This window comes from Cibotium barometz, chromosome 46 (assembly GCF_041138505.1).
Source record: "Cibotium barometz isolate CiBa-2024 chromosome 46, ASM4113850v1, whole genome shotgun sequence".
Lineage (NCBI taxonomy): Eukaryota > Viridiplantae > Streptophyta > Polypodiopsida > Cyatheales > Cibotiaceae > Cibotium > Cibotium barometz.
Genome location: NC_141091.1, coordinates 28,265,839 through 28,287,122, shown reverse-complemented (window position 1 = coordinate 28,287,122; position 21,284 = coordinate 28,265,839). Strand labels below are relative to the sequence as shown.

At 46.1% G+C, this 21,284-nt stretch overlaps 1 protein-coding gene across 7 annotated transcripts in view; it reads right to left on the bottom strand.

Annotated features, from left to right (window-relative positions):
* The window catches only part of LOC147612094 (5'-3' exoribonuclease 4-like), a 77,401-nt gene that overhangs the window by 9,735 nt on the left and 46,382 nt on the right, over positions 1-21,284 (bottom strand). For 4 of the 7 annotated variants that reach the window (XM_086783977.1, XM_086783974.1, XM_086783979.1 and 1 more), the window contains 3 exons: positions 15,283-15,369; positions 6,568-6,633; positions 6,352-6,465 (listed from right to left, as the gene is read on the bottom strand). In XM_086783977.1, the coding sequence (XP_086640103.1) occupies positions 6,352-6,465; positions 6,568-6,633; positions 15,283-15,369 (267 nt within the window). The remainder of the gene's footprint in view (positions 1-6,351; positions 6,466-6,567; positions 6,634-15,282; positions 15,370-21,284) is intronic. The other 3 variants (XM_086783978.1, XM_086783975.1, XM_086783976.1) reach the window with 2 other exon arrangements.

Sequence of the window (21,284 nt, the reverse complement as noted above, 5' to 3'; positions counted from 1 at the left end):
TCGTGCGATTGAGCTTGGGTGGTCCAGACGCCCACGACTACGGAGGGGGGTATCCCGAGGTTGCAGCGGCAGATTCGGATTATTCTTGCGAGGCATGTGGGACACCTAGTCAGGGTGCTGACCACAGAGGATATTGAGGAGATCCGCCAGTGTCCGATGCGGCACATATTATGAGATGGAGGCACCTCCATAGTGTACCCCTCCGTCCCACATGATATTGTATCCCCTCACTATATTCCACTCACCTCCATAGCGTACCCCCCCCCCCCCCCTCGCTATATTCCAGTTCCAGTTTCATTTTCTAGGTGCCAGTAGTATCATCTTTATTTTTCATTTTCTGGGTTTTTTTATCCAGACATTGTATCAGATCCACCATGATGTAACTTTTGGTCTCATAGGTCATTATGGCCTTTTGAAGACGTTAATATAACATTTCATTTCATTTCATTTCTCTCTCTCTCTCTCTCTCTCTCTCTCTCTCTCTCTCTCTCTCTCTCTCTCTCTCTCAGGGCATGCAAGCTTTAGGAGAGGGCACTCCACACTAGATCATATCTTTACACTATGGGGGATCATTGAGGAGGGGGGGATCATTACACTCTATGAGTCAGCCCAGGCAGAGCATGGGCTCCAAGAGGTGACTCAGAGATCATACACAACACTATCAAGGTGAAGCAAGGCTGTCCCTTGTCACCTAGTCTATTTGATCTATACATTGACGAGATCTCGGATTACATAGACAGACAAGGAGGACCAAGAGGACATTTAGTAGAAGTCCTGATACCCATCCTCTTGTATGCAGATGATATTGTTCTTATTTCTGATTCACCAGAGGGACTGCAGAGGCATTTGGATGCATTACGGGACTTTTGCGAGGATCGGGACCTCACTGCTGTGAACCTTGGAAAGACCAAGGTCACGATCTTTAACACCTCCCCACAGCAGATAGGTAGATCTGCAGTACAGTTTACATACAGTGGAGAGCCTATGGAGTATGTTACCTCATATGTATACCTTGAGATCACATTTCGATGCCGAAGGCAGCCAAAGCTAGATTGATGAGGGGATATGCAGCCCTTGGCTCGCTAGAGAGGCAATGCTCACAGATACAGTTTCAAGAGCCGAGGACGAAGCTTTGGCTATTTGATACACTAGTTACACCTGCACTACTGTATGGTGCCCCCATCTGGGGTCCCAGCTTATACAACAGAAGGAGACAAAGGAGAGAGCCGGCCGAGACAGATACATAAGAGGTATATGATGGTAGAAGCCGATAGAGAGGCCCCTAGTGGCGATGATCTCGCACACGATTAGGAGTAAGCCATCAGTGCCACATGAGATTGTGCGGGCAGAGATGGGGTACACCGATAGTGACAAAGGCTATATTCCAGACAGTCACATACTGGCATAGGCTATGGGGGTTTCATCATGTGAAAAGAGCTAGGAGGACCAAATAGTTACATCTATGCTGTATTGGAACACGGGGAGTGCCTCCATCTGCATGACGTGCATGCCAAACCAAGTGCCTACCTATGCATAACAGCACTCTCTATCTCCCTAGAGTGTTAGCTGTCTCGAGGACTCCAGGGCTTGCCAGGGCTATCTATCCAGTGGAAGCTGGACACCAGAAAGACATGGGGACAAGGTCCATAAGGTTTGATTAAGAAAAAGCACCATTCTTGGTCAAAAAGCAGGAAAAAGCAAAAAGTCAAACAAGGTTGACCGCGAGCCAAGGGCACCATTGGAAAGAGGAGACTAAGCCGGACCAAAAAGCTAAAAGGCGCTTTAACAAAAAGAAGCTCCAAGGCCAAGGCCCTGTAGTTGGAAAAGCAAAGTTTAAGAACTTTGACAAAAGTGAGTCATATTTTATTATAAAGTGGAAAGCAAAGGGAAAAAGGCAAAAGCAAAAGCTTGGTTAAGCTTTTGGCTAAAAACAGAGCCCTCTTCAAGTATAAAAAGGCTTGAACCTCTCTTGTGGCATCATGAAGGAGATCGTGGAGTGTATGTGTGGGCATCATTATGATCATGGAGAGCTTCCATCAACACCTTCTCCAACTTGATTTTCAGATGTACAGTTAGCCCTAGACTTGTATGGGCATATATGCATGGGCGATACGGACGCATATACGAAGCTGTACGGACATATACAGAGAAATTTCAGAAACCCTAAAACTGCTCCAAAAACCCTACAAACTGCTTTTTGGAGGTTTTTATCGCCCAAAAACCATTAAAACAGGTTTTATATCAGTTTTCTTGCAAAAAAGAGCTTTTCCATGGTTTTTTTCATTGACAAGGTTGTAGGAGTTGTGGAGATTACTCATGGGAACTTGGACTACTTGAACTTGGATTTGAACTTGGATATGAACTTGGACATAGAGCTTGGACATAGAACATGAAGCTTGGACATAAACATGGAACTTGGACATATTGGTTGGGCATGAAGCTTGGACATAAACATGGAACTTGGACATATAGCTGGACATGAACATGGAACTTGGACTTGGATTTACCTCCTCTCTTTTGGTAAAAGAACCTTGGACAACCGTGCATCTCTCTCAACATCTCGTCTTGGAGTTCCTTGTGAGATTTTTGTGAGCAACAAAGACTTGATTCATATCTTGGTACTAGCCTGGTGTAGGACTCGTGGGTCTTTTTATTAGTGGGCTTAAACATCAGGAATCTTGTGCCTCAACGTCGACTCAACACCGGCCTCGTCATCGACATATTTGTTTGATATTGCATTCATTTGTTGTATTGGTCCTGGCTTGGAAAAGCCCATGGATTGCTCCTGAAATAAATTCCTAAAAGGAGGCGGGGCCTATTCCCCGCTCAGTGTGGTGTATTGTGCAACAACTCGTGAACGGACTAGTGGTTGAATTTGTCATTATACGCTCTGCTGGGCTTACATCAAGGATCATGTCCCCTAAGTGCTAGGATCAACTCCTCCCATAGAGAGTACTCTGCACCTAAGGCTGTGGCCATGCCTCCTCCGAGTATGTCCTCTGTTCATAGTTACCAAGAAACGGGAATGAGGGAACGTTTTGACCCCTGGGAAATGAGAATGGGAGAATGTTTTGGCCCCTAGGAACAAGAACATTTTGAACCCCAGAATGGGAACGGAAATGGGAACAAGAACGCCACATCGGCAAACAAAACTAATGGAATTCTTAAAAATGTCATTTTAAATGAGGAATTTTAAGCAGGATAGGCTAAAACTTTGAAAATTTATGCTATGTATGCATAGTTGAGTGGAAAAAATAGAGGGAAACGGCCTTTTTTAACATTTTGCCCTTTTTAAGGGTTTTGGGGCATGTTATCAGGGGAAACGTTTCCCCCTCGCCGTTCCTTGTGGGGGAACGTTCCCGAACATCCACAACTGGGAAACTACGTTTCCCTGTTCTCTAGGGGAGGAACGGCGTTCCCCAGTAACTATGCCTCTGCTGCCTCAATCATGTTGAAGTCTCTCCCCATGCACCAAAAGTCAGCCTGAGGAAGGACATGACGAATTGTGCTATAGAATATGGCTCTATCTACTGCAGCGTTCGGAGCAAAGACATTACCGGTAAGAGCTCCTCACTGACAGAAATACAAACTCCTCCCTTCGTCCCCGAGTGTCTAAAAGAGGGGGACCAAAACTCCTCCCCAACTATAGCTCTGTGAAGCTCGCCTCTGAGGACGCCTCGTCTCTGAAAGCACTAAGGCCCCCCTAAACCCTGAATGTTCCGTGAGGCTATCTGCATATCAATCTATGTGGGAAGCAGAACTATCAAAACTGCCCTCCACTCGACGAGTCTTGGGTGTGGGTTTAGATGGGGAATAATCACTATCAGTCCTGGGGTGAAGGCGCGCCAAGTGGACGCAGATCATGTCCTCCATGTGTCGCCACATTGTCTGAGCGCAAGAGTAGGCATACTCCGAACTCCATCAATCACAATGCAGGTATCTGTAAGAGGGAGGGAGTGGCACTGCGACTCAGATATGCAGGAACACAAAGAGAAACACCCCAAGCTGCAGGCCATCACCTCCCTGTCTTGGTCCCTATGGCCTGAGCCTCCAAGCTCCATCATGGCCAAGGGCCAGAGATAGGTGAGCACATCGGTGATGCGAAAATCATGAAGATGGTGTGAAAGCTTGACTGCTTGTCCTTGGATAGCAGCAGCCACTGACTCCGAGTCCCATTGCATCTCCGGGACTGCCCTCAAAGGAAAATAAAAGATCATCACGCCACTCCCTTGCGTAGAAGGTCTAGAGTGATGGAACACCACACATATCAAAATGGGCACTACTGTCTTCTCAAAAAGATCTGCCCCTTCCACCGGGAGACATCGGAAGAAATTGTAATCCACAGGCAGCCCCAAGATCTTGGGGAGCCCACTTGGGGACTCTAGCGGGAGAGCCCTCACCAGGGAAGCCGATGGTCATCTCTACCGGCTCTAAGAATCTCTGGGTCAAATGGCAAACGGAACTCACCAGTTGCCTCCGCTTCAGGTCGGGTGCTACTGGAGGGCAACAAGAGTGCTCTAGACAGGCGAAGGGAGGGGGGAGTGCAGGCTCAGAGAAAGAGGACGGGACAAAGAGGAACATTGCACAAAAAGTCGGTGGCAAGGATGGGAGAGGACGCGGAGAGGGAGGAGAAGGAACCGGCTGAGAGTGACCCATCAGAGAGGGAGACTGCTAGGAGGGCCTCGTCGGGGGTTCAGTGGGACCACCTGGCCTCACTAGAAACTAAGAACCGGAGGAGAAATCTCAGCGAGGAAGCAACCGCCAAATCGGAGGGGCCGGAGGGACCCTCTCTGTGGCTGGAAGGGGCCCATCACCGACCGGTGGGTACTCTCATAAATACTCGAAGCAGTTCTTTGACAGAACCAAATCCTCCTATACTTTACATGCGGAAGTTTTTAAAACTTCCCAAACATTTATGTTTTGTGTGTGAGTGTCAAGGGTCCTCTGCCCAGGTCGTCCCCCAAAAAAGTTATGTAATAAAAATTCGTTATGTGTGCCTTGTTTTATAAAAGGCTTCGTGTTTCCATTGTCAAGTTAGGAGCCAAAGGGGTGACTAAAGCACTGGCCTTGCTACCTGAGTTGCATTATGTATTTGGAGGGCTATAATGACATGGGAGGTATGCATGATGAGGCGGATCTGACACAGCATGTGATGGGGTTAGAAGGTGGTATCTTTCTTTTGCATTCGGGTCGCACCTCCTTCGCTCCGAAAGAGGTTTGTTGGGTATTTCGGAGCCTCATGTGTGAAGCAATCTTGTTGTGAACACCCATTTGTGTGTATGCGTGAACGGACCCTAAAAGGGTTAAGTGTGTTAATGTGTGTGAACACTCTCTTATAGAAAGATAAGTGTGCCACAATGTCACTTATCTAGTGTGTGTGTGTGTGTGTGTGTGTGTGTGTGTGTGTGTGTGTGTGTTGAGTCAAAAGATAAGGGTTCAAACCTTATCTAGTGTGTGTGTGTGTGTGTGTGTGTGTGTGTGTGTGTGTGTTGAGTCAAAAGATAAGGTTTCAAACCTACAAACTCACAATCATTGAGGTCTTGCAATCTGTCCCTTTCTTTGAGCATTGTTATACCCATCATCTCCCACCACCACAGGATTTTCTCCCGCCGGCTCAGCTTTACTACATTGGTTGGCATGTTGCAGCGTCCTATGTGGGATATTTTAGGGTGATATGAGAGCTGGACACTTTTTGTTTTTTGATTTGGGATCAGATCTGACATTTCAGCTCTTATTACTTTCTTTGATTTTTATTTTAGGCAGCACCATAGAGAAGCGGCAACACTATCAGCAACATCAACTATGCACTTCCATCTACTCCCCTCTAGTCTTCTTACACAATGCCATCCAGCCCCACCTATAGCTTGGCGCCAGTCCATCACCAGCTCCTGCAATGTGATTGGTTAGCTATTTTGTGGCCCAACTTGTCATCCCTCAAGCCCATCACCTTGACCTAAGAGCCTCATATTTCAGTAGAAAAATTCCACGAGGTAAAGTTGAGGCACCGTGCAGCTTCATCAGACCACGGTGGTTTCTCGTGGACAAGATTTACCTGAGAGCATACTGAAGAGCAATTAACTATGGGAAACACAAAAGCTCTAGGTGTTGCCATCTGATGGGAAACTTGCAATTAGCTGCTCATCTTTGTGGAAATTGCAATCTCAGCACTTGTCTCTTCAATCAGGCAGGCAAAGCACTCAATTCATAATTTCTCTAGCAAAAAAGTTATCTACTGTGCTATTCTTTTATTAGAAAAACAAAGCCTCACCTGCTTAACTCAAAAACATGAATAAACCAATTTTTCCTTGTGATGATATGATTGACAATAACCACCATAAGAACACTTATCTGAGAGTGAATAAATCTCACCACCTCCTTTTTTACTTCTTCACATTGCTCCTGTGTCACAGCCTCAAATTTCTCTTTATAATACCTCTCCTTCCATCCAGGCTCCCCTAACTTCACCTGCTCCACCACAATAACGTAAGACAAAGCAACCTGCGTTCATCGTTGTAAAAGCATCAGAACACAAAACCAGAAACCCCTTGAACTAGATAGTTTTATTACCTGGTCTTTGGTTGATTGATCAGAATTGATCTTGAACTTTTCCCGTTTTGAATTTTTTGATCTTGGCTGAGAAGACAAGAGAGACAAGAGATGAAACCCTAATCTGATATTCCAAAAGATGAATATGCACAATGGTTCTTGGATCCTAATCTTGCATGCCTATCTATAAGATGCATACAAGAAGGTTCTTGCTAAATCGTGCTCTCCAGATGATTGCATTCTTGCCTAGAGCTACATTGGGCTGGCTTTATGCAGGGATTCTTGCCAAAACCTGAGAGATGCCCATAATGATCTCTAGCCTACACTTTTATAGTAGCAAGAGACTGGTTGGTTGTTGGGGTTGGCTGGTTGGCCAACTGGGCATAACTAGACACAACACATCTATGTCCACATTCGATCAACCTGGGGCCTATCTATCTGCCTTGTGGAACAAATGTCTGGCTGTCCCAAAACACGTCCTTCCAACCCATGCATGACCTCAACATTTACCTAACAATCAACTGCAACTTGTTTTAAAAGGATTACAGGATTTTTCAGTCCTGTATTCACCAAGATCATATTCTGTGAGTGTAACAGTTTGATGAGTACATATCCAGATGCTGCCGTGGCTGGGCATGCACGTGACATCCCTACCTGCTTATCTGAAGCACAGGGGCACGTTATGCGCCTTTCCTCGATTCCTAGGCAAGTCCTCTAGAAAGCTCAGGCTATGTGCAACATGCTTTCAAGCTCAATCTCCACTCGCACTTCTACTGGATTTGTAGCCTCAACCTCCTCCTCACCAGATTTGGAGATTCTCTTAAAGCTCCTCGGAAACTGATGGTTTTGACCCCATCCTCCTCCTCTTGAGATTCAAAAAGGTCCACCTCCTCTAGAACTGTCAAGCTGACCCCATGCTCTTCCCCTCGAGATTCGAAGGAATCTACATAATGGCTCCTTGGTTTTGGTTTTGGTCTTGATTCGGGTTTGTGTTTTGATCTTGTGAGTGATAGCGTCCTCCTTGAAAGCTCTCCCACACTTAAATTAAGGCTCTCAATCTTGGGCTGCTCCTCAACCCTGACAACTCCACCTTGCCCATGCCATCATGAAGTCTATCACCATCTTAGTAACATGGGCTCTTTGTAGCTCTTCCTATAGCCATGCTTCATATTCTTTTTGCTGCCATTTGTACCAAGCTTCGCGTTCATCTTCTCCCATGTAAATGTTAGCAGTCATCTCCTGGCTGTACTATCTAGGGAGTGAGGGCCTCTGTTGTGGGTGTGCCCGCCCATGGCTTCTCTCTCTCTACACTTCTGCGTTTTCTCTCTCACAGCTGTTTGTCTCATTTCCGTTGTGCATTCCGACATGGCATCAGAGCCCCAAGTGGCTTGAAGCTTGGAGACTGAGAGCTTGAGGGTTTGTTGTTTTTTGGTGCTGATTGGAGAGTTTATGGGCTGTTCGGGACGGGCAGAAACAGGTAGAAGGCGGCCATCATTGCTGGACAGCCACCTTGCATAGTGTTTGCAGCCTCTTCTTCATTTTTTTCCCCACCCACCCTCCCCAAACCTTGTGAACCCTTGAGATGGCCGATTTGCTTGAGATGGCTGCGAAGCATGTGAAGATCCCCAACCTCCCGACATTCCAAATGTGAGTTGGACGGGACCAATTATCACATTTGGAAGCTAATGATGGAGTCTGTCCTAGAGTCTTATGATTTGGTTGATGTCATTGTGGTTGGTGTTCCAAGGCTAGAGTTAGAGGAGGGTGAGCTTTTACCTTCTACTAGGAAAGAGCAAGAGGCTCATGCCCAGTTGTGGGATCGTGTCAATGCCCATGTGCGTTATTTCATCTTCCTTAATTGCACACCCCAAGTGATCAATCACATCAAACACATGACGCTGGCCCAAAGGATTTGGAAGCACTTGGCTTCTTTGTATAACACAGATTCACCCATTAAGCGGATTTTCTTAGAAGTGCAGATGCGAGTGATGAATCCTGCAAAGTCTTCGACAATGTGGGAGCACATCAACAAACTCCAAGCTCTTCAACAGGAGGTTCTTCAGGCTAGGCTGGCAAGGAGATATCTTAAAACGATATGGCCATCACATAGTCACAGGGGACAGAAGGGAAGGAAGCTTGGAACACCGAGACGTCGTCTCGGGACGTGTCAGAAACGGGGACGGTCGGACGTCCCCTTGGAGGCGTCCCTTACAAGGGACGGGGACTGGGACGGCTGCAAGAGAGGGAACGCTGTGGGGGACAACAAGGAGCTATTGCGCCCTGTCTCGGCTGTTTTTTGCCCGTTTATGGCTGTTTGGGGACGCCTTGGCCGTTTCTAGCCGTTTATGGCTGTTTGGGTGGCTGTTTGGGGATGCCTTGAGGCTTGGCCTTTGAGGCTTGGGCCTTGGCCCTTGAAGCTCGGGCCTTGGCCCTTGCCTCTCTCTTGCCTTGGCCTTTAGGCTTTGGGCTTGGCCCTTGCCTCTCTCTCTCTCTTGCCTATCTAATATCTATATAAGAACAAGGCTACAAGGCTACAAGCACACACACACACCTTCAACTTTCAAGGCTTCAAGCAACTCTCTCTCTCTAGTCTCTTGAGTCTTGAGTCTTTGGCACTTTGCAAGTTTGCTCATTGCTCAAGCCTCAAGCTTCAAGCGGCAAGCCACACTCTATGGCTGTATCTACTCTCTCTAGTCTCTCCCTCAAGCTTCTTCTAGCTTCCAAGTTCCAAGCCTCTCACAAGGCCCTACTCTCTACTATCTAGACTCTCTCTCTCTCTCTCTCTCTCTCTCTCTCTCTCTCACCTCTCCCTCAAGCCTCTTGAGTCTTCCAACTTCCAAGCCTCTAGCCTCTCACACAAGCACTCTAGACTCTAGAGTCTAGTCTCTAGTCTCTCTCCCTCGAGGCTCAAGCCTGAGGTGGTCGACTACATCACACAGGGAGGAGGCTCTGGGGTTGAGCTATCAGGTATTACTGTCCATGTTATGCTTTATGCTGATGACATCATCTTGGTATCTGACACGCAGGTTGGGCTTCAAAGACACCTTGTGGCTCTTGATGACTTCTGCGCACAGCAGGGGCTCACAGTGAACCTTGGGAAAACCAAGGTTATGATCTTCCACACTTCACCCGCAGTCAGGAGCCACACTACTCTCACATTAGCAAGAGGGCGGGTCGAGGTGGTGAGCTCTTATGTTTACCTTGGCATCACATTTACTAGCTCAGCTGGATGCTTCTCCATGGCTCAGGCAGTCCGAGACAGAGTGACCCGGGGGTATGCAGCTCTTGCTGGCCTTGAGCGTCAGTGTTATCAGGCACATTTTCAGGAACCCCGCACGAAGGGGTGGCTCTTTGATACATTAGTGACACCAGCCTTGATGTATGCAGCAGCGGTTTGGGCACCAGGGCTTGCAGCCTCCACATGGGTACAGCTGGAGAGACCACAGATCTTGATGCTCTCGAGGATGATACGCAGCAAACCATCCGTCCCGCACGACATTGTTCGAGCTGAGTTTGCTGCACCACCTATGGCAGTGGAGGCATTGTTCCAGACGATCTCCTTTATATACAGGATGAGGGAGATGCCCATGGAGAGATTATCCCGCCGAGCTTTTGAGGCATCCAGACAGCTGGCCGAGGCTGGACACACTGGATCTTGGTATGCACAGATGCTACAGTGGTTCTCACATCATGGTATAGACATTGAGCGGTTGCCACCTTTTCAGTATGATCAGTCTGCTCCACGGGGTTACCTCTCTCTCAATGAGAGGAACAGAGTGATGAGACAGGACATATGGCAGCACTACATACAGGAGACATGGACAGCACCAGAGAGCCCACTACCACCGAAGATGCTGTACTACAAAGACCACTTTATGAGCATCTCAGGGGATGGGTTTATACATCGACCGCGGTACATGGATGTATACATGCCACACAGCTCTCGCGTTGCTATTGGACAGCTACGAGTCTCATCACATCAGCTAGAGATAGAGGCTGGGAGAGCGGCACGGGTTCCTAGAGCTGAGCAGATATGCAGATTGTGCCGCGAGGAGGTGGAGACTGAGGATCACTTTGTATGTAGATGTAGAGCCCACCAGGGGGTCAGAGATAGATATGCAAGATTGTTTGAGGAGCACTCTTCACTACATCAGTTGATGGAGGCCTCGGACCAGCGACAGCTTGGCAGACTACTACTAGAGCTTCATAGTTCTCGAGAGAGACTCCTCCAGACACCCGCTCCCACTAGGGGTGGGAGACAGTCCCAGCTCACAGATTTCTTCCAGAGAGCTATGCCAGTGCCAGCTGATGTACCACGTGGGGTGACCGCACAGAGAGCAGAGGAATTGAGAGCCAGGAGGAGACCTAGACAGACTGGACATAGAGCACCCCGACTCCATCACCGAGAGATAGCAGCTATCCGAATGAGACACCAGATGGAGACACAGGAGAGGCTAGCTCGCTTTCATTCAGACTCAGGGTACATGTTCATGCCATTCACAGCCTCAGCATCGGCGATGTATGATATCTTATATCCCTCTTATGGCACTGGATGGAGTTAGACATAGATCTGCATAGCATGCTTGTACCACCCCTTCAGCATATAGAGATGCATCTTGCCTTAGCACTCTATCCACATCCCCACCCCCCCTTACATTGTTTGTAGATGGGCTCCACCGATCCATGATGATTCACAGTTGTATCCAGACACATGCACACTTTTTCTTTTGTTTCTTTTCTTCCGATGACCGGAAGAACAAAGTTGTATTATTTTTTGTCTCATAGGCCGACTTTGGCCTCTCGTAGACGTTAATATATCTTTCTTTCTTTCTTTCTTTCTCTCTCTCTCCTCCTCTCTCAAGGCTCAAGGCTCAAGCCATCTTCAACCATGGCATCCTCCTCACGTGCCGGGGCTTCCCATAGAAGGACAACGGGATGGACATGGCATGCCAATGACCTTGTCTTCATCAACGCAAACTTGCGAATGCTTTGCAAGAGCGTGACCAAGAAGGCAGATCCCTTCACCGAGTGGGAGATGAGTCAACAAGAAGAGCAACAAGAGGATGAGGTGCAACAGCAACATGCCAGTGAGGATGAGACTGAGGATGAGCTTGATGCTCCTTTGGCACAAGCTACCCATGACCATGAGGCAAGCACTTCACGTGGATGAACATTCATGGATCACGATTCATGGGCCTTACTACTTAGCTCTAGCCTCTAGCCTCTAGCCTCTAGGCTTTAGCACTTTTTGTCATTGTCTCATTTGAGTCCTTCCATGTATTCTGCCTCCTTGTGGCTTAGTCCTGACGCTTGAGTCATGACTCATTTTGTATCTACTTAATTATTAATACAATCAACCGTCAACGCCTTCACTCTTTGAAGGGCGTATTTTGTTAATATGACTCAAAAGCTTACCATTTTAGTGTAAATTTGTGCTCATTTTGATGTACTTCCAAAGCAGAATAAGTGTAGAGTAGAAAAACTTTTTTTTTAAAGTATTTTTTGAGTGTCGTTCCCTCCCCCATCCCCGTTCCCTACTTATGGCCGTCCCCCATCCTGTCCCCGTCCCTTGTGACTATGGGCCATCACTTTGCGATCATCTCACCCCTCAGTATTTAGCTTTCTATTCTTCTTTGATCACTAGTGGGAGGCTCAGCACCATCACATGGGAGGAGCTTGTGCCGATGGTTTTGGATCAAGAAGAGTGGTTTATGAACCCTCCACAAGGCGGAGGTTATGAGGCTTTGACTAGCCAGCAGTCAAAAGACCGCAACAACAACAACAACAAGGGCAAAGGGAAGTCTTCACCTGTGAAGTCTTATGAGAAGAAGCTTGACTCAGAGCGCGACCTGTAACCATTGTGAGTTTGATGAGCATTTTGTTGCTCTCTGCAACAAAACAACAAGCCAAGTTGTTTGGGAAGGCGGAGTGGAGAATGGGATCTACAAACTCTCAGCACTCTCTTCTATGAGGGGTGCTCAGCTCGGTGATTTGTGGCATTTCCGTTTTGGCCACTTGAATGTGGATGCATTGCGGCAGGCTTTCCGAGACCAGATGGTGGATGGCTTGCCAAATGTTGGCAACAGGTAGGGACACTGTAGTTCATGCATTCGTGGTAAGCAACACAAGGAGTCTTTTCCAAAGCAGGGTACTAGGCGGGCTTCAAAACCTTTGGAGTTTTTACACACGGACTTGTGTGGACCTATGCAGACCCCATCTTTGGGAGATTCCTTGTACTTCATGCTGCTTGTGGATGATCATCGGATGTTTACATGGGTTTATTTTCTTTCCCAAAAGAACCAAGCTTTTGCTCGGTTCAAGGAGTGGCATGTTATAGTGGAAAAGGAGTGGTAGAAAAGGCGTCTGGATTGAAACACTCCTCTAGGATGGCAATTTCTTGCCCCAACCAGGCTTGCCAATCTTTAGATTTTGCAGCTTCTTGTCTCTGTTGTGCCTCTTCTTATTGTCACTATGGCTCATTTATAGCTGCAATTCTCTCCCTTGCGGTACGGTTCATGCTAGGAAGCATACTAAAGGAACCCATTCCTTTCGAGGTTTACAACACCTAACCCTTGACAGGATGATTGTGTTAACTCTATTGACTATTTGCAAATTTGGCTATCTATATGCATAGAAGCCTAAAACACATGCACAAAACCTAGACGCTCTGATACCGATGTCACATGAGTGCTACTAGGAGTAGGCGTGATCTTGAATTAATGTTAAATGAATGATAAGTCTCGCGACTAATACTTATTGATCTTGCAAAAGACAACAAAGAGAAGAGATGCAATCCTAATTGTCACTACCACCAAACTGACGACATGTAGCACATGTTTGGACTGGGTATGCATATGGATCATATGGGTGGGTGCCCATATGAAGTCCAAGGGCATGACGGGATGTTTTGTACATGTGTATGGATCTCTAGGCGGTGCCCATGAGGAGTCCAATGACATGGTTTGATGACTCATTGAGAGTAGTGAGACTAAGAGTGACACGATGTATGGGTGGTGCCCATGAGGAGTCCAATGACATGGTTTGATGACTTATTGAGAGTAGTGAGACTAAGAGTGACACGATGTATGGGCGGTGCCCGTATGAACATAAGGAATGCCCATATGGATATTAGCCTATATTGTGGTATATTGTGAAGGCTCAATAGGATTTACGGTGTACAAGGTGAAAGATCGGGATTTTCCAAAGGCCGAACAAGTTATAAGTTGCTCACACAAGTTGGACCACATTTATAAAATACATTGACACTTAACCGGCTGAATATGGCATGTGTGATCACTTGACAACTCGTTCTTGCATGAGGAGCTGTTTTTGGCATGTGGAGAACCAGGTATAGCATAGATATTCTTGCAAGAGACCTGTTTTGGGTTGGGCGCTGCAAGTTGTAGACTGCTTTCATGCCTGACAACACGTCTTGCATGAGGAGCTATGTTTGGCATGTGGAGAATCAAGTATAGCATAGATATTCTTGCAAGAGACCTGTTTTAGGTTGGGCACTCCATGCTGGCAGCTGCTTTAATGCTTGTTCTGCTCCTGGAGGTCCCATAACTGTTAAGCCAACTTCTCTACAAGCATACCCATCATCTACCACCTCTCATGGACATTTGTTAACCACTTTGCTGGTTAACATGGTTTCGTCCATTTGTCCTACCGTAAGGCATTTTGTCATCTTACCCACTCAAATGGAAACCTATCTTTTGTGAGACGATGCTCAAACATATAAAGCCACCTTACCATGAGCTTAATGTCAAATAGGGGAAGTCTAAGATCATCGAGTATATACTTGCTTGAGACTAGTTATAGTGACTAGACCATTTCTAAGTTTTGGTCAACCTAGTGTGAAAACTAGTCACTTGTATATAAGTCAATTTTGACAATAAGCGATACACATTCATTCCTTTGCAATAGAATACTTGTGAGCTCTTCTCTTCTACTCTTGCTTGCTTGTATGCTATTGGATTCTTGTATGCTAGAAAGATTGCTTGCATGATTAGGTTTGTTCGGTCCCTAAGGTTTCCCTTCCAAACCCCAAATTTCAAGGTGATATTAGCTGCTCTTTTGTTCTTTCTTCTCACCAATCTCCTTTTCCTCAATTTCCAATCATATACTCTCCTATTTTATAGCATCTCCATGTATTTCTCTCATCCCTTTTCTTATTTCCCCTCCCCCTTATTTTACCACCCCCATTCTCCCCTTTGCTGATGTGGCGTTTCCTGTTCCAGCCCCCCAAAAAATTGCCGTCTCCATTTCCATTTCTGTTCCCATAACTATGCTTCAGAGTCCACCTCTTGTGGACATGGGGAACTGACGATAGCATGATGAAAATGTGCACTCAAACCTTGCCTTCACAAGCCAGCAGAAGCACAAGGTGTGCCACTCAATACATATATGCTAGTCACACACTAACTCCTCAGCAGCAAGAATTTATACTAGTCATGCCCACTCGATACATATATGCTAGTATGCACTAACTCCTCATCAGCAAGAGTTTATGCTAAGCTGCTGTGGGTACACTTTATACTTGTGAGCTTCAGGCACTCCGTCCTTCATTTTAGCACACTTAGACTCTGTAATTGTCTTTCGAGCATAATACATTAGACCTTTGCTTGTAAAGACAGCCCTAAGCACTTGAGAATTCACCAATGTATATAGTAAAGGCTTAAACGTTTTTCAGGCCAGCTTGCCATTACACAAGAGATCAGCGATGCATATGTATACCTGTTGTATGCGGGCTCGCTTTTGAAAGATTTTATCTTCATGAACAGCAACTGCATGTATGAATTGCTGGACCCGTGTCAAATTAACCTGAACATTGAGAAAAACCAAGGGATAACTAAACCTTTTCTTGTTGAAAAAATAAATCTAAGAATCCAGTTATAAGCAAAAGCAACCAAGAAAAAATTCCAAGTTAAGTAAGACTCTCAAGTACCAGTGCACAAATGCCAGCTTGAGATATCATTGTAACTTATATTATCTAAACAAGACATTTCATAGTTACACCGTGACATTCACAGTTATGTCGAAGACACCCTCAAATGCAAGGAGCTCCTGTTTGAGCAAGTGTGAAGTAAGAGGTGATGTTACCATTCAGAGGAGGTGGTTGCGCCCCAACCCTAATAAGCCCTCTATACCGCATTTCCTACTGACGCTTCTGGTCATCACACTAACCACCACTTATCTCCAAGGTTTTGTATAATAATCTAGAGACATTGTGCCCAACCAATGGAACGGGCACAAACCACAAATAACAACTCGAACATAGAATGCTTTACGAACAGAATAGTGTACCATGGCCAGTCAATGGCTGAAAACTAATGCTTGAACCTTATGCCAAAAGCCAAGTCCTCCACATGCAAGGGTAAACCTTTAAATGGACACCTCCATACACCTCAAGCTCTACCTTCGGCCACTTTTAATCTCTGACACAAACACCTTCTGAGAGAGAACCAATCAAACCGTTCTATGCGTAATTGCTATTAAGACAAATGTCCTCTCTACTTCTCAGACTTCTCCTCTTTGCACCTGCTACTGGTTCCGCACAAACCCATAAATGGATCTCTTGGGTTCTATTCCATGATCCATCATCTCTATGTCTAAGTGCTGAAATATCTTATCAAACAACTTCTCGTCAGCCTCTATACTATCTCCATAAACTCATCCCATGAGTTGCCCGGGACCTCACCTTGGATTGCAACTTCACACGACTCCCCCTCCTCTTCCTTGATTGAGGAGATTATTTGCTTCTCCTCCTCAGAGCTATACACACTGGATTTCTCTTCATCGTCTTGTTGAAAGGAAATATCCTCGTAGATGGCTAGAGATTCTGATATTTCCTCAAGGTCTTCCTCATGATCTTCTTGGACACGCTCTTCAGAGCATACATCCTTCAGTAGAACAGGGTCTTCATTCCTAGGACACATGTGGTTGTTTACATTGGCGAGCGCAACACAATTCAAGAGGTACATCCAAGAACATCATCAAGCACACCATTTTGTGCAATTACATCAATGGGTGAGACATTCACTGGACTACCTTCAGCACGAACATTAGAAGCAAGTGCTTTGGACTCCATCAAGGGTTGACCTTGCCACCCCTTTTTTGACTCCAAGCTTGGCATGATTAACATTGGCCTTACAAGGTAAAGCATACACATATGAAGATGGCATAGCATACACAGGCATATGAGATATGGGTTTTTCCTTCGAGGAAGGTACATCAACTAAGCCCATATGGAACATCTTCCATTCCTTCTCTTGAGCAAACTTCACTGCATCTTCAAAAGTGCAAGGCTTTTTTAGCTCCACCTTTACTCGCAGTGGTTTCCTCAAACCCAAAACGAATCTTTCCTTCTTCAGCATTGAGGGGGGAGCCTCGTTGCGAAGAGACTCTCTCCACTGGTTCCAAAGTTTCGAGAAATCTGCTACATAACCTTCAACTGCTTGGTCCTCTCCTTGATGTAGAACCAAGATCTTGTGCCATACCAATTCAGGTGCTCTCACTCTATGGAACTGAGTCCCAAGTGCAATTTTAGCGCCATGATAATACAGTTGAACTGGAGAAACACCCAGCTTCAAGGATGCAACATAGCCCTCAAACCACCTCTTTGCCTCTCCTTGCAAGCAGAAAGGAAGGATTTTCAGGAGCATGCCAAGATCGTCTTTACCTTTCAAGAATGCTGCAAACTTTTCTAGGAATCTATTCACGTCTTCATTAGGTAACCCATTAAACTTAGGGAAGTCATGAGCCATGTCAGCAGTCTTTGACAACACAACAACTCTGCAACCAAATTCTTTGACTTGGAATTACCACCAAGGGATTACAACCAGTGCCACACACCTGGGAATACAACCTCGGGAAACTTCCACCAAGCCAAGTTTCACATCACATCATCCTTACAAACACATAGCAAAGATTTAGTTTTCTTCACTTCTCTGCTGCTTCACAACAAGCCAAAGGATTTTCTTTAATGGGTAAGAGCTTCACCACAACATGCATTCAGGTCCACCATAAACTGAAAGTCTTCAAGAAAGTGCCTCAATGGCTTGAAACAACTTCTGTGATGTCTCAACTCCTCACGACACTTTAGAAGGCATCCATCCCGTTGGGGGCTCCAAAACAGTGTTAGGTTGAGCAAAACAAAACCAGGGCCTCTATAGCAACTCAACCAAGACACCGATAATCATTACATCAGTCCGAAGCCCAGCCACAAGATCACTATTACATTGAGTCCTTCAACACCCAAAATACACTGAATTATAATGATATATGAGAGGCAATACAAGGACACGGAGTGTACCATCCACTTCAATTTTTCCTTTTACAACTGAAAGCCATGCAGTAGAACCATGGTCTCGAACAAGCAATAGCTTCTGGTCTTCGATGGTCTTGAGGTCTTCAATGGCAATCGTCTTCAATACCAACACCTTCACGATCTGCTTCATTCCTCAGTTCAGCAGCATCTCCCCCACACCGTTCTCTCCCTTCTTGACAGCATGTACTCCTCCTCTCCCTTCTTCTCACTCCCAATTCCAGTAGTGTTTTGGCCTCCACTCTCTTTTCTAGCTCACTACCCCATTCATTTTATAGTGTAAGCTTGCCATAAACGTGTGGAGGGTAGCTAAGGCAAGGTGTGCCAAGTGGCTACCATGCCTACACCCAACCATACAACAGTCAATCGCCTTATGCCCATCAGTCAACCCTTGCCATCCCTCCGCCATCATGATGCCTCACCTTTCCTCACTCGGCCATGCTAGCCACACCACACCACCATGTTCTTGCAATTTGAAGCCGCCAACTTGCCCACACACAACCCCATGTTGGCATTCTTGTTGCAGATGCCAAGTTTGCCATAACTCCACCATACGTGGCCACCTCCCTTCCTTGCTATCTCATGTCCCAAATGAGACAAAAGCCATCATGTGCTTGTCCAAGTTTTCCAAGAGCAAGAGTGCAAGTCATTATGTGAGAGCCTTTGAGCTAGCCATCATCATTTCTTGAGTCTTGTCACAAACACAAACACACATTGTGCAACAAGCAACACGCTATGTATACAAACATGAGTTGATGCATCATTCAAATCGAAAATGCAAGCATATTAGTTGATCATTAGTGTACCCCTGTCGTCTAGAAGGTAGAGGAGTTTACTACTATTCCAACACAAAGTAAGAACACCTGAGTGTACCAAGGCAAGATGCACATGCCTCAGCCACTCATGTACATGAGTTTGGAGTTTGCCAATTTCTCCTAACACCGTGTCTAACTCCAGTGTCCATACGCCCGAAGCCTACTCGAGGGCCTTTGACATGCCAACCTACGTACTCATGAACATGTATGCTCTCTTGGTCCAAGCCAAACCCTGAATGGTGCATATGCACAACTATGTCTCATAATAACCCACGTCCTCACTTTTATAGTGATAACTACGCCACAAATAGCTAACTTGCTACTTTAAATAGCCACTAAACATGTTTTATCAATCCAAGAACCCTAGCCACGTATCTGCCTACTAATCCCTAAACCTGGGGGCCCATAACATTGTTGGATTAGGTCTCTAATCCATAGATTAGTGTCCGGGTACATGGCAGTTGGGTAGATAAATATCTACAGCACATTAATTCTATCTTCAATCCTGGCCTTGAAACCGCCACTAGAGATGCCTTAGCTGAGAATCTATTGGAGGAGACTTTTGGGCGGTCAGCAACCATGGCCCACTAGAGATGCCTTAGCTAAGAATCTATTGGAGGAGACTTTTGCGTGGTCAACAACCATGGCCAAATATCTCCATCAAGGCATCATCTTCTTTGTGCTAGAGCTGTACAGCTTCAGCCCCTTCTGCTTGCAAGCATCCAGCTTATGCTACTTCATAAAGCCACTCTTCCATGTCTTAGGAGTTGTAGCTATACCACATCAGTACACAAGTGTTTGTCTATGAATAATATCTAGATATTTGTGTGTGCAATGACATAAGCGATGATGTCAAGAAATGAACCTCTGTAACCTATAAAGATACTTTTACTTCATTGAATCAACCAAGCAAACTATCACGACGTTCAGTCGTGTACTTCACTCTCTCTAATAGCTTTCTTCTCTCTTTTCTCTCTATCCTTATGCACACACACACCTATGACATGAAGATCTTTCAACCACCATAGCTCAACATTGTACTTGCAAACCCTAGCTGTAGCTACATTCTACATTTGGTATCATAGCCGGTGCCTACTATTCTGTCCGCCGTCTTCGCACAGCTGCTGCTTGCCTGCCCATTCGCCATTGTTATTTCACACCCTTCAGAGATGTTGCCACCCTGCCACTCTGTGCAGCCCAACTGCCTAACATCAACACTATTGCCACATTTGGTAAGCTTGCTTAGCTTGGCTGCCAGCATCGACCAGCAGCAATCGCCGCCGCCCAACTAACAAAGACCACCTTCAACCACCGCTCAGCCAATGCTGTCATCAGTTCGGCATCTTCAACTATTCAGCACTCAACACAGCTGCAACAACCAGCTGCACATATGGATCCAAAAAAAAAAAAAGGAGAACACCCTGCTGTCAAACAAGCAACATAGTACCCGACGAGAGCTCAAATCGACTACAGAAATCAAAGGCTTCTTCAAATGAAGGGTAAATTCATGCTGCTACAGTCATAAATTTTTAGGATTTTCCTTCATTTCTGCAAATCCAACTTAATAAAAAATTAATCCCAAAGTTTCCATCTTTTTTCAAAATTGAAGGCATTTATCAAGCATTCAAGTGTTGCTACTACGTCTATGGCGGAGGTGTGTAAGATTGTGAGTCAAAGCCATGTGTGGTCCACAACCCGAGGAACTCTCTCCTTGATGCTGTAATGTCCCCTCTGTCCTGTGATGTCCACTGAATGCCAATTTCCTCCAAGTCTATCTCCTACATGGTTGGCTCCTCTTGGTCAAAGCCACATGCCTGCTTGCTCTGAGTGCTGGCATTGAAGTCCCCTAAGAGGAGACCTTCACCCAAGCATGAGAACTCAATGGTGTCTGCATGGAGGAGATAAAACTGCTCTCCCTCCTCCAGAATAGCATATGAGGACTTCCTAGGTGGGAAGTAATTGACTGCAATGTGTATAAATCTCTCCATTGTGACCTGTTACCTCATCCACAAAAAGCGTGCCTCTATGTCCCTATGGACTATGGTCATTGGTGATCATGGGCTGTAGGTGTGTCCTGAATAGTACCGCCACTCCACCAGACCTGTGTACCCCAAATGCATGTGCATGTCTCCTCTCGGTAGGTGGATGCCCACTCATAGCCAGAAATCGTGGTAGCCCTCTCTCCACACTCTGATGGGTCTCTGTGAAGAGGATGTCCCTCTCTCTAAAAACTTCCCTAAGTCCCCCAATGTCCAACCATAGTGTCCCATTGCAGTTCCAAACTGCCAACTCCAGATGTGTGGTCCCACAAACCCCGCGCCCCTATTTGGACACCGCTCTGTGATGATGACTCGCCCATCCCTGTATACTGCCCACTTCACTGCCTTGCAGGCCTCGTGCACCTTGGGCATGTTCACCCGTCTGTGTATCATCCCGAAAGTCGTCCCTCTATCCATGAAGGCCTCTCGGCTAGCAAGGTCCAGGAATTTCAAGATGAGAGGGCACTCCTATGAGGTGTCCCGTCCCCCACGCCACGTGTCCACATAAAGAGTCCCTTCCACTTTGAGTTTCTTGCATAGTAAGCCTTGGGGGGTTCC